The 14,580-nt window shown below is 44.7% G+C and overlaps 1 protein-coding gene across 1 annotated transcript; it reads right to left on the bottom strand.

Moving 5' to 3' along the window:
* Positions 1 to 3,609: 3,609 nt before the first annotated feature.
* Positions 3,610 to 5,535, bottom strand: Atoh1 (atonal bHLH transcription factor 1). The gene has a single exon (XM_032906393.1). It carries the CDS (start codon positions 5,308 to 5,310, stop codon positions 4,255 to 4,257), a length of 1,056 nt encoding a protein of 351 aa, XP_032762284.1. The 5' UTR covers positions 5,311 to 5,535; the 3' UTR covers positions 3,610 to 4,254.
* Between the last annotated feature and the right edge of the window lie 9,045 nt (positions 5,536 to 14,580).

Raw genomic sequence — 14,580 nt, forward strand, 5'->3', positions numbered from 1 at the left:
ACCAGAGGGGCCCGGGCGAGCGCGGGGGGTGGGGGGCGGCGAGAGGCTCTGGCTTCTGTAAACTTTGCCGGTGGGGGGCCTAGCAAGGCTGTCTACGAGGAGGAGGCCGAGGTTGAGGAGGCCGGGGAGGGTGACGACGGTGTTAAATGTGGCCGCGCAGCTCCCCGGGGAGCGGCCTGAAAGCGAGTGCGCTCACCAGCTGACAGCGCGTGCTCCGCTCCAGACGCTCCGCACCGGGGCCAGGAGTCTCTGCCAGCCCCTCTATTGTCAGCCGCTCTCTAATTAAGAAACACTCACATTACGGCAAACTACCCCCACGCTTCTTGGTTCCTGTCCTTTCCTTTATCTTCCTCCGACTTCTCTCCTCCCCTGCCTCTCCCCTGCGTCCTGGGATTTAACCCATTCTCCGCTCCCTTTTGCCTTTTCCAGTCAGGATCCGAAAAGGAAAGGGGTGACTCGTCGCCCTCTCTGACCGGTGTCCTGCGCCTTCGCAGGAAAAGAACTGCAAACATTTCAGCTACTACCCGTCCTTGCCCGTGGTCTTCACCTCTCACTAGCAAGAGCTCTGTCTAGGTTGTAGCGGGCAAGTGGCTTCGTTTCTTACCTTTCCTTTCTTGAACTTCTAAGTTAACAGAGGAGATTTATATTCCACGACACTCTTCAATGAAATTATAACGTTGGGGCTCAGTTTTAAATCTTTAAAATCAATAGGAAGACCTCAGGAAAGCTCTGATCTCCTGCTGGTTCAGAATGGGGAAGTTACTCCCCCTCCCTTTCTGATAGATCTGCCATTCGCAATGCCCCATGAAGAACGTGTTAAACTTGTCCGTTGCCAAAAACAATCTTCCTTCAGCTCCCCGTGAAATCAAATAAGTTTCCAAAAGTGTGGTGAGCCAAAACCCCCAACAAATAAAAATGTTGGTTGGCTGAGGGCAAAGACAGAATATAAAACAAGCTGCTTAAAGTATAGAAAACTCTGGAAAACACCAGCAGTGTCCCAAAGAACTAACCCGATTTATCTATCTTCATTACTTTAAGAAGTGCTGACTCTTTGTTTGTTTGGGTGATATTAAGCATGCCTAACTTGCATACATAGTTGATGCCTTTGGTAGTATCTTAGATACTTGGATCTGACTTTGGAAGGTAGAAGCTAATTGCTAATAATGGAGAGAAAGGAACCAGTCAGCATGGCAGGAGTGGTCTGGCATATGGGGAATGAGCGCTCAGAAATACTCAATATTCAAGTTTCCAAAATATTAATGAGATTATAGCAACCTGCAGCTATATGTTACAGCTTGTTAATGGGGTGTGAGAGAGGGGGCTGCCAAACGTTTGTTATGCAAACTTCATTGCTGGACCTTGGAGTGGATCTCTTTCAAAGAAATGCCAGCATTAAAAAAAAGAAAAAGAAAGAGAGAAAGAAAGAAATGAAGAAAAAGAAAGAAATGGGATGAAGAGAAGAGGTTAAAGTTTTAATTTAAACGCTGAGCACACAACTTGCCACAAAACAGTCTGACTTTGTTCTTATCTGGATGAGCCAGGAGAATTTTCCGTTGCTTTTCCATCGACATGATAAAGAGTTAAAATTTGAAATTCTCGAATGATTGTTTCCCTCCTAAGAAGCAAACAAGACTTCCTCACTCAGAGAGGTGAAGTGGGAGTTCTGCTCATCATGGCAGCAAAAGTCCATTTGGAGCTACCTTTAGACAGACACAACTCCCCACCATTCATTTTGCTGAAGAAGAAATTTGCCAGCGGGCTCCCTGATCCGCTGATCAGAAACATCAGAGTAGCCATGGATAGTGGTATTCTCTGTACGATTGGCTGCCGTTTCCTTGTCTGTAAACGCTGTGAAGGAGGATGTTCCAGAGCTGTTTCTATTTTCTCGGAGTCAACGAGAATGATGTTGATGAAATCTTTTTCCTTCTTGGTTAACACAAAGTACACATGAGTGGTTTTAAAATGTTGGTTGTTTTCTTTGGAAGCAAAATGACTTCCCATTTTCCTTTTTCATATTTCCAGCATATAAAAGAATATCAGCCACCACCCCCACCCTGACACATAGGGAAGACCACCCCACGCCAAATAAATGAAAATACGGAAAAGTTGTATCTTGTCCTTCACATCTGTTTTTTATCTGGTTGGCTTATTAAGAGAAATGAAACTGTGTCCAAAGCAGGTTTTTTTTTTTACTTTTTTTGTTTTTTTGTTATGCTTTTCAGTAATATAAAGATTTCCAGTGCTGTCTTTGTGGGTTTTCTATGGGCAGGGACATTGTTCCTTTCCTGGAAAGTGCCCCTAACCACCTTGCACCTTGCACTTCTCCCAGAGAGCTGGGAGAACTGCTGAGCTTTCCTGGACAGGCTTCAACAGAATGTTACCATACCTTAAGTGGTCAGCAAGAGTTCTGCAGTTCTTCCACAATGGAGGAAAACCTTTGCTTCCTGGGCAGCACTTTTTTTTTTTCCAGCTGCAATCTGTGAATTTAGTTTTCCTACTAAAGTGATGACAGAGTAGGATACAAAACCTAGTAAACTAACCCCTCTTATTTTGTGGGGTACCCTCATTTAATTATGACAAAGAAGGCAATGAATTTGCTTATAGCGCACCCCTCAAATTCAGAGATGTTTAGTGGGCAGAGTATTTTGGACACTTGAGTTTAATGAACAGTACTTCACCTAAATTAATCAATCAAATGCATTGCAAAAGTTCCGATTTCTCCTCTCCACACACTCTGCATTAGCTTTCCTAAGATCTCTGGTCCTGGGATCCCAGAATAGATTTCTACCCCATGTGGACACCTGGGGTGAGTGTCATAGGTCTCTTAAGTTCTCTTAAGAATGTACTTGACTGTTTTGTTCTGGGGGGGGGTTAAAGGCAAATGCTAGTTTTGAGTTGGAAGAAGTGAGCTTGAAAAGAAAAAAATACCTCACTGGCGGCCAGCAATAGTAAAGCAAATATCTAGGCTTCTAGCTTCTTATGTTGAAACAATGGTTGCCAACCTATCCTTCCCCTCAAGTTCTTTACCATTGTCCCCTCTTCTCTTGTAGATACCTCTCCCCTATAGATCATGAGTTGTGTACCTGAAAGTTTCCAGATATTTTTTGTTGAGTGTAAACAGGTATTTCTGTGATATTAACCATCATGGACCAGAGCCATGGAGACAGAGAGCACTGGCTTCTCCTGGAGATTGTTGACTCTAGAAGAGATCCTGGCCACCCAAAGGCAAGCCATGATGCAAAGCTGGGTACATTTGATCTCACAATTTATTGTGCATCCGATGCTACTGGAAGGTATTAGGTTTGCAACAGTCGTCGAAACAGCAAGTCTCGTAATTTCTACAAGGTCACTTACAAATTATTATTTTTTAAATATTTTACTGGAATAGAACACGTGACAACTAAAAGGTGGTTTTTTTTCAAGTTTATTTTATCATTTGTAAAAGAGCATACATACATAAAGCAATGGCAACTGGATTTGCTAAATCAAAATAAAATGATCTCGAGTAGAAAATGTAAAAAAAAGCAAATAAGTAGAAATGGGTCCAAATACGCGATAATAAATAACTTTTCTAATGTTAACAAAGCAAAATAAAATTGACCAAATGCCTTTGACACTACATGTTTTTTTTTAATTTTCATTTGCAAAAACAAACATTTGCAAAGAGTTTAAGGATTACGAGTGGCTATTTTTATAATCAAAAGTTGGTCTGCAATTGGCAGTTGAGTTTCTTCAAGGCGGCACAGCAGCCAGTGATGAAGTGCGTGTGTTCTGGGTCCGCTAGACACATTCAGTGTTTAAGCTCTACAGATTCTCTCATCTGTCCCATGCATTTTAACAACTCAATAGTTCGTGTTCAGTTAAGCACCGAATGCGATTGGGGAAACAACTTCGAAGACTAACTCCCTTACTAGTGAGTGAGCGCAACACACCAGGATGAACGCCCAAGGTATAAAATAAGTGAAACCCAGACCAGAGACAGAGATACGACATTTTAGCAGCATATTGGCAGCACGGACTATGGGACGATGACATGTAAAGGTACATATAATGACACTGAATCTATATACAGAGGAAGCAGAAGGTAGGAGGAAGGGGTTTGGAAGAGCCGCAGCCCTCCGAAGTCACGTCGTTGCTAACAAAGATCACGTAGAGCCAAAATTAAAGGGTGGTGGAAGGGATATTTGTCGCGGGACTTCCCGCGCGCTGGGAAGGGCTTTTGGTTGTCTCAGTTTTCAGGGTGCTGTTGTCTTCCTAACTGGCCTCGTCAGAGTCACTGTAGTGAGAGTGGGGGGAAAACTCTCCGTCACTTCTGTGGGACCTGGGAGATGTTTTGCTGCTGTCCTCCTGTACTGGCTGCAGGATGCCCCCGGGCAGCGAAGGCGACAGGTCCTTCTGTGCCATCATCGCTGTTAGGGCCCGGTCCTCGAAAGCTGGAAAGTGCAAAGCGTCCAGCTGCACTGAGTAACCCCCGGAGGAAGCTGGGGTGGAGAAGCGAGTCCGGCAAGCTCCAGGCGGGGTGGGTCTCGGGCCCCCTCCCGGGGCTGGCTGAGCCCCAGCTACCGCAGAGGCGCCTGCTCCTCCTTCATAGGAGGCGGCTGCGCGAAGGTGATGGTGGTCATTTTTGCAGGAGGCTGCTGGCGGCGGTGGCTGCTCTCCGACACTGGGAGTCTGCAGCAACTCCGACAGGGCGTTGATGTAGATCTGGGCCATCTGCAGGGTCTCATATTTGGACAGCTTCTTGTCGTTGTTGAAGGACGGGATAACGTTGCGCAGCTGGTCGAAGGCGTGGTTCAGCCCGTGCATCCTGCGCCGCTCCCTTGCGTTTGCTGCCAGCCGCCTTTGCTTCTGTACCCCATTCACCTGTTTGCTGGAAGGGGCTCGCTGGCGGCTGCAGCCCAGCTCGTCTACTACAACCCCGCCCTTCAGCTTGCACAGTTGTTCCCGCACTTTCACCGGCCCGGGGCTCTTGCTGAGGCCGCCGCAGCCGCTTCTCCTTACCAGCTCACCCTGGCCGTCAGCCTCGTCCCCGGGCGCCGCGGCCTCGGAGGCACCCAGCTCGGGAGAATGCAGCAGATACTGGGCGGCGCGTGCCGTGCAGAGGCCCTGCAAAGTGGGAGTCAGCCAGGCGCGTGGGTCGGTGCTATCCAGGAGGGACAGTTCTGCCGGGTAGACCGGATGGTCTCTCGCCTGCAGGGTAGCAGGTGGCTGTGGCGTCAGCTGCGGGATGTGGTGCGGCTGGGGATGGCGATGGTGGTCCCCCAACTCTTTTACCTCAGCCCACTCTTCTGCATGCAGCAGGCGGGACATCGCAATGCACTGGCTCGGAGGTGCCTTGTTAGAGGAGGTGCTGGCAACCCAGTTCAACGAAGGGGGAAAGCCCCGAACAACAACAACAAAAACCTTCCTAGTCTCTTCTGCAAGGTCTGATTTTTTTTTTCTTCTCTGACCCTCCCCCTCTCACTCGGAGATCGCACACCAGGTCGCGTGCAACGAAGCTTCTCCGTTGCTGAAGGCGCTGCGCCCCTTTAAAAAGCGGCACGCGCCAGTGTATCTCCCCCGGCTCCCCTCCCAGCCCCCTCCTTGCGCCAGTCGCGTGTCTGCTCAGTCAAAGAAGGGGGCGGGCAGGCGCGTGCGAGGAGCCAATCAAAGAGTTTTTACACCCAGAGAAAAGTTACTGTGTGCAGAGGACTCCAGCTCCCGCTCTGAAAAAAAAAAATTTCCCCCTAGTCCCTCCAGTCAGTTCTGGAAATTCATATGTTAATTGCGGGGCTGTAATTCGACTCCTGAGGGTGTCACCTCCCAGGCGGCAAGAGTGCGGGTAATGGGGGAGGAGCGGGTTCCAGGCTGGTGTCCGAGCTGTCACGGCTTAGACAGGAGCCTGGGTAGGCGGCTCCCGGCCAAGCTGGACGCGCCTGGTGCCTTCAGGGCACCAACCTAGAGAAACCCGCTTGCCTTGAGATCCCTTCAAGCCTGGATCACAGCTCCCAAGAATCTCGTAAAACCGCTCATGTGCAAAGTGACAGAAATACGTACAGAGAGGTGTGTATAAAGTTCTTACCTATTGTACATTTAATTTGTAGAAGTGTATTAAGTGGCGTCTAATTAAAAATCAGAACAAGGTGAAACCCATTCACTTCTGGGAACATATTTCTTCATTTTTAACTATGTCTGCATCTCTTGGTCTACATCGTACTTTATGTAGTAGTTTTCTTTTAATGGAAAGTAAAGCTGCGGCATAGTTATACCAAAAATCGGGATTGCCCTAGGCGCCTTTGATCTGGTTCCTCGGCGCCTGTTAGGGTCTCGATCTGCAAAAGCCTTTCGCAGAGGATGCCGCGCTAGGGCTGAGGTATCTCAAGGCACCATCCAAACAGTTTCAACACTCAGAGCTTAGGACTCCTAAACGCAGAGCCACAGGAAGCTGCCAGAATTAGTGCAAAAGGTCCTTGAGTTCTTTGTGATTGTGGGCGTTATGAAACTGCTGCCTCGGGAGGCCCCGGTTTACTAGTGCGCGTGGCTTCTTGCGCAAACGCCCAGAAACCACGGTCAAACCCACCTGCCCCGCTCTGTTTAGTTAAGGTGTTCACTCCCTCTATAAACCGCTCCCCTCCTACCTCTTTAGCCCTCAGCCTAGTAGTTTGCCACAAAGAGCCAATCAGAAACTTCCTGGCTCGGGACACGCCCAAGCTTGCTCCTAGTGATCTCCAGCTTGGGGCTCTCTTCATCCCCAGATACTAGAGTGGGTGGCAACTGTGGCTGGTGCTTTCGATTTCCAGGGTGGTTGCTATCCTAAAAGGACTTTCGTCTTCCGGCAGATGGTCCCGCAGTAAGCTCCCTGAAACCTGTCTTTGCAGGGTCCAGTGCCGTTGAAATGTTCCGCTAGCAGGGACTTGATCCAACCTGCCACCTGGAGCTGTTGTGCGAAGGATTTCAGCTGCTGGAGTAAACGAGGGTTTTTATCTCAACAGGGTAGAGAAGGGCAGAAGAGAGTTCAAAGTTAACCGTGATACATCACCCTTCACCGGCTTCTCTATTTCAAGTGTGCTCATTTACTAGTATATAAGAACAGTCCTGGGCCTTCCGATACTGGCAAACAGAAAGATCAGAGGAGCCCTTTTCTTAAAGAGTTTAAGCGCTGCAGAAATAAATACGCTAACGATAGATGATAGACAGGCAAATCGAGAAGCACCCCAAACCTAAAAATACAAAACAAAACCAAAAACCAACCATCGATGACAATAAAGGACAAGGTACATGTCTTAATTTGGAGCGTACAGTATTCTCTCGTAGTTTTGGAGACTGACCTGGATACTGGTTGAAGTCAACCAGCAGTCACTGTACGTAGCTTTACTAACTTCATGCTCAAATTTTCCTTAGATTTCTGTCCTCCAGATATTTTATTTGCATTTTAAATCTGACCACAAAACTTCAAAAGTAACCCTTTTCCTTTATGCTCAGACAGACTTAAGGACAAATGGTTATGCAACACTTTTTATTCCATTGGTCTTAATTTATCAGACTTACCTCACACTCACGAGTGTAACTTCTTTTTCCAGAGCAAATCTCACTTTTGTGTAAAGAAATGGATTATCTCAGGACTTCTAGGGACTGACTATAGGTCCATTTCTGTGATTAGTGGTGTGATATTTCTTTGGCTTTTGACTATGGATCTGTTTCTCTTCCCTTTCTCTTTTCCATAAGCTGAGTAAGACAGGCAGGAGTGTGCACATGGGACTGGAGCCTACTTAATGTAAACAGTTTCCCTGGTGGAGTGGAGTGAATATTCATGGTTCTGGATGGTGCAATAGCAGCTCAGCTTGAAGCATTTGCTGGTGTGGACACCAGATAAATTACAAAAAATTGGATAGAAAAATAAATACTTGAGAAAAATGTCAGAGGCTCATCACTATCAGAGATCTACTTAGAAATATATAAATTTACAAAAAAAGTGGGTTAAAATTTGAGTTTTTTTATTTGGATTTAAAGTTTTGAATGCACATGAATAAATGATATACAAATACAAAATAGATACAGCGTAAGAGTGGGATTAGAATACCTAATTGTATTTCTTTTTTTTTTTTTTTTCCGGAGCTGGGGACTGAACCCAGGGCCTTGGGCTTGCTAGGCAAGCGTTTTACCACTGAGCTAAATCCCCAACCCCTAGATGTATTTCTTTTTCTTTTTTTATATATTTTTTTTATTATTAACTTGAGTATTTCTTATATTACATTTCAGTGTTATTCCCTTTCCCGGTTTCCGGGCAAACATCCCCTCCCCCCCCTTCCTTATGGGTGTTCCCTCCCAACCCTCCCCATTGCTGCCCTCTCCCAACAGTCTAGTTCACTGGGGTTCAGTCTTAGCAGGGACCCAGGGCTTCCCCTTCCACTGGTGCTCTTACTAGGATATTCATTGCTACCTATGAGGTCAGAGTCCAGGGTCAGTCCATGTATAGTCTTTGGGTAGTGGCTTAGTCCCTGAAGCTCTGTTTGGTTGGCATTGCTGTACATATGGGGTCTCGAGCTCCTTCAAGCTCTTCCAGTTCTTTCTCTGATTCCTTCAACAGGGGTCCTGTTCTCCAGTTCAGTGGTTTCCTGCTGGCATACGCCTCTGTATTTGCTGTATTCTGGCTGTGTCTCTCAGGGCGATATGCATTCACATTTTGATCATCCGTCTTGAGTTTCATTTGTTCTAGGCATCTAGGGTAACTCAAGCATTTGGGCTAATAGCCACTTATCAATGAGTACATACCATGTATGTCTTTCTGTGATTGGGTTAGCTCACTCAGGATGATATTTTCCAGTTCCAACCATTTGCCTACAAATTTCATAAAGTCATTGTTTTTGATAGCTGAGTAATATTCCATTGTGTAGATGTACCACATTTTCTGTATCCATTCCTCTATTGAAGGGCATCTGGGTTCTTTCAAAGGCTATTATAAATAAGGCTGCGATGAACATAGTGGAGCACGTGTCTTTTTTATATGTTGGGGCATCTTTTGGGTATATGCCCAGGAGAGGTATAGCTGGATCCTCAGGCAGTTCAATGTCCAATTTTCTGAGGAACCTCCAGACTGATTTCCAGAATGGTTGTAGCAGTCTGCAACCCCACCAACAATGGAGGAGTGTTCCCCCTTTCTCCACATCCTCGCCAGCATTTGCTGTCACCTGAGTTTTTGATCTTAGCCATTCTCACTGGTGTGAGGTGAAATCTCAGGGTTGTTTTGATTTGCATTTCCTTATGACTAACGATGTTGAACATTTCTTTAGGTGTTTCTCAGGCATTCGGTATTCCTCAGCTGTGAATTCTTTGTTTAGCTCTGAACCCCATTTTTTAATAGGGTTATTTGTCTCCCTGCGGTCTAACTTCTTGAGTTCTTTGTATATTTTGGATATAAGGCCCCTAGATGTATTTCTATGTTTAATCTTTCCACTCTCAGAGCCTGACATCAGCCATGAGCATAGCCAATCAGACTTGAAGTTTCCAAACAGGATCCAGAGTTCTTGGGAGACTTAGTTTCCAGAATAAGACAGGAAGTACATGCATGTGAACGAATGTGCGCGCGCGCACGCACGCGCACACACACACACACACTCACACACACACACACACTCACACACACACACATATACACACACATTCACAAACATACATCCCCACACTTTCATACACACACTCATAGACATTCACACACATACACACACATTCACAAACATACTCACATGCTCACACTTTTATACACACACTCATAGACATTCACACACATACACACAAGCTTATACACACACACACACACACACACACACACACAGTAAGGGAGCTCTCAGAGATAATGGAGACGTGACAAAAGATCACAGAGTCTGCTTGAAGCAGCTTTCAACAGCACTCAGGACAATTTCAGTATCAAAATACGTAAGAATAATGTCAAGCTACCTATACTTTTGCAAAATGGAATCTATAAGTTATTAATATGGACAGAGTAAATAAATTCACTGAATGTTTTGTAAGTAATACTTGCAATGTGATACTTTAAAAAAAGCTGACTATCACTCAGGACTCTAACATTGGCTTAATTACAGGGCTGAAATTCACATCACCAGGAACGATAGAAGTGAACGTATTTGGCGTTTGTTAGGATGCTGAGTCTGCTTCATTTCTACGATGGTGTTATCCAAAATGCCCGTCCTTAATCCAATTGAGAGAAAACGTTACTCCTAACTGGGATGCATTGTAGCAAACAGTAACTATTAAAACTGTCAAGATGACAGAATTGAATGCCATCAACCTTTCCTGGCTGGCAGGGAATGAAGGACTTGATGATGCAGTTGAGGCCTGATTCCACGCCGGACCTTCGCTATTAGGCCACACTGTTAGAAAACTAACAAAACTTACCAGAGAAAGACATGACATTTGATTTGGCAGATCTGATGGCTACATTGTGGCTTTGGAAGAGGACAACCTCCTTGTAAAGGGATGTTTGGGCCACAGTGACCTTACTTGCTCATGTGCATCCAACACTTTCTCTACCTGGGATTAGCACATATGTACTCTTTCTTTCTCGCCTGTTCTTTCCTCGCCTAACTAGGGTGAAAAGCAGCCAGCTTCCCTGAGGCTCACATAACAGACCCCAGAACAGAATGCCACACAGCCAGGATACAGGGAGACACAGCAGATAAATATTAAACAGTCACACTAATAATTATTTGACAATGACCACCAATACTAAAGAAAATAAATATAGTGTACCACAAGAGTTACACCACAAGAGGATATTGCTACAGGAATCACGGACTGTTCCTCTGGAAGTCAAGTGCATTATATTGATCTGTTCTGTCTCCCTGAATCCTGGCTGGAGTGGAAGCTGGCCGCTTTTCACTATAGGTGAGCAATCTTTATTGTTTATTTAATCAGTGCTTGGAGAGGTGCTCTAGAACATATTTCTAAGAGACACAAAGCCACACTCTTCATGCTGATGCCTACAAGTCCTTCTGCATAATGCCCTCCTATCTTCTCGTCCACTCTTTCAGTATTGCTTTTTACAGGTCCCTGATTGGTCAGTTATGCCCAAGGAATCTTCATGCAGTCTTACCTTAGGCTACTTCTCTTTCTCCATGAAGCTTGTAACAAAACTGACTATACAGGGCTTCCTCTCAACCTTCCATTACAGCACTGAGCCAGACGGTAATTCACAAGAGGCCTCTGTCACCCTGCAAACATAACAAGTCATGTCATCCCCAAACTATGCCTTAGTATCTCCTTCTGTTCCTCCTCTGGTAGCCAGCTAATGTTTACACATTGGTGTAACTAAATAATGGAACAGCTGAGCATCTGCGTATGTAACTTGCTCATGCTCCTGAATTTACTCATTTTGATCTGGAATGTACTATTTCCACAATGTACCAAATTATTATTGTGCCCTCTTCCTCAAACTTAGGAATCGATATGGCATCTAGATCAAAGTATGTAGTCACAGTTGCAAAGTGACTTACGCTCAGCTGACAGCTCAGTCTTTCTTAGCTGTACTAGCACACCAGGATCCACTTTGGAAATGGTGGGTATCTGTCTGATATAGACAGCACGGCTTTGCTTCAAGACCTTATAGGCCTTTTCCATGGCAAGAGTGTGCAAAGGACCATTGATTCTATAGCTATAAAAACCCTCTGGTGTTGTTGTATAATTATAAAAATAAAATGCTGTCTTTTATCCCCCACTATGTCCAGCACCACAGTGCCCCAAGATATCTGCTAGATATCTTGTCTGAAACACACATCTCAACTCCGTGTCAGTCCAGTGTTTTTAGCCGCCACACACTCTCTCACACTTAAATCTGCACATGAAAGAACACACAACACAATAACCTCTGATCCAATTGACAAGATATAATTGCCCACCTAGACATGCAAAGTCCTGTACACATCCATCCCTTAAGAATATTCATAACAACCTGTAAATACACAGAGTGGAATCTTAACGTCAGCCTCCATGTTCTTTCCACGGTTACTCTGCAGTCTCTCTTCTCTTCTGTTCCCCTCTCCTCCTTTTCCTTCAAACTTTTCTCCCACCCATCCTTCCTTTTCGTCCAATGACAGGCCTTTTTCTATCCTGTATCTGCCTCACCTTTATGATGACATCATCCCACACTCTGGCAACATGGGGTCTTCTCAATCACATGCTCTATGTGACAAAGAGGCTTATAATAGTGATTAAAATGTGCTGCAAACTTTTACTCAAAACTAGTTTCTACCTGAGTCAAATGATAAGTGACTCGATGATTTTAATTGCTAAATGTGGCATGTGTTTTCAACATCCAGTCAAGGTTAATAAACATTCTTACTAAGCATCAAAGTGAGCAAGGAATAAGGACTTACCTGATTCTTTGGCAGAATCTTCACATGCCACAAGCAAAATTCTGAAACATCACCAACTTGACAAGATCCTGAATCTTTGTAGGGTTAATCTCCCACTTTGTCCAACACGTGAATCCTAAAAGTATTTCTTACATATCTACTTTCTCCACCTCGGGTGCAATTAAAGTGACAGTTAATAGAATGGACCACTAACCTTTGGTAGAAGGTTCTGGGTATGAAGATCCCTCTATAACAAGAACTATGCTGAGACATAATGTTAACATTATTGTCCAGACCATGAACACATGTCATTGCTTAAGCCAAGCAAATGTGAACTTCTGATAGTCCTTCCTGATAACCTCCCCAGATCATTGGCTTCATGAGAAGTGTTATCATCTATGATCCATCTAGTATTTTCAGGTGTCTGAGTGGCCAAGTAATCAGGCACATGGTAAAGAGTGGGCTTCCTTTATCCATTCATAGTTCATACCTTTGAGAATGAAGACCAAAATCTCCATCATTCCATCTAGGACATGGAACATTTTCTGATTTTCTCTCTTGGAGAAGGGACACATTTGGAAGCTTTAACTTATTGGTTTACTGCCATTTTGGAATCTCATGAAAAGATTAGGGAGCCGTCATAATGTTTCTGAAATTTCCTAAACACATCCACCCATGTTATTCAGTTTTCTGCTACTGTGATAAAATTTTAACCTGTTCAGGCCTTGTGCACACCGTTATAGTCTCAATGAGTTTGTATCGGTCCTGTTGTATCTGGAAGATGCTGTTTCCTTCGAGTTACCTATCACCTCTCGCTCTTAGAATTGTTCTGCCTCCTCTTTCTTTCAGATTCAAGAGCCCCGTGGAGGAGTTTGTTAACGACATCCCATTTAGGTATGAATGCTCCAAAGTCATACACTTTCTACATATTGTCTAGTTGTGGGTCACCCAGCTGCTATCTTCTACAAGAAGGAGCTGCTCTGATGAGCGATGAGGGAGACACAGATCTATCGGAATAGCAATGTGTCCCTAGACCTCATTTTATTGCTATCTTCCTTTAGCAGAACAATCATAATGGGTTTTCCCCTAGACCCACAACCTATCTACCTACCTCACTGCAGACTCTTGGCCACTTTAGCCAGGTATGGGTTCTATCTCACAGCCTTCAGTCTATTTAAAAAGTAGTTATTTACTACCATGGTATTTACGACCACGGTTGTACTGGTGTATCTTGCAGTCAGAGCTCTGTTGCAGGGCACAAGGCTTGTGGCTAAGTGAAACTGATGATCACTACTCTCTGATAGAATGCAGAGTACCTTCCAGGACAATGAATGATAGTCCACAGAAACGAAGCTTCACTGGTTAGGAGGTTCACTTCTCCATGTTTGGTGACCTAAGTGACTTGTCTTCTGCAGTAGGCCATAAGGCTATGGAAAGTAAGCAATAGCTTTGGCAGTGACCTATGATGTTTGTGGGTAGTGGTGGTCTAGAGGCCTTTTTGGCCAATGATTTGACAAGATGTAACCAACCCATTTCTGGCACTAGAGGTTTTACTTGTTGACTTAAGGTGTCTAGTTAGAGTGTTGTATCCCTTATTATATGATGACTTCATTTGCATACACTTCATATATACATATATTTTAGGAAGTATCTACAGTAGTAGGTTTCCATATGGCTTCTCAAAAGATCTCTAGTATTAGTTATTCCTCCCCATCACCCCTCCTTTACTTTGCCCTCCCATCCACACCCCCATTTGAATCCCCTTATTCTACTTTACCTGCTTATCTCTGTTTTAAGTTTTCCTTTATAGAGATTATATATTTCTCCTTCCCTCTCTTCCTTCCAAACCCACTATCTCCTATACCCATCCTTTCTTTCTTCCAAATTTATGCCACCACCTTTTAAAATTAATTGTTGTTACACACATGCACACACACACACACACACACACACACACACACACACACACCCACTCACACCCACCCCTTCCTAAATACAACCTGCTCAGACTGTATAATGCTACTTGTATTACGTTCTCAGAGCCGACCATTTGGTATTGGACAGCAAGTTGGTGAATTTTCCCTAAGGAAGACTATTTCTCTTGCTCTCCGCATTCCTTAAGTGGCTGTATTTCTCATTCTCTGTGTAGGATCAAACAAAGCCTTGTGGGCTTTCCTCAGTCCTCTTTGGCATGTTCACTGATGCAATCCTCGTTCAGCTCACATTTGGGCAG

The sequence above is a fragment of the Rattus rattus genome, chromosome 6 (assembly GCF_011064425.1).
Source record: "Rattus rattus isolate New Zealand chromosome 6, Rrattus_CSIRO_v1, whole genome shotgun sequence".
In the NCBI taxonomy this organism is placed as follows: domain Eukaryota; kingdom Metazoa; phylum Chordata; class Mammalia; order Rodentia; family Muridae; genus Rattus; species Rattus rattus.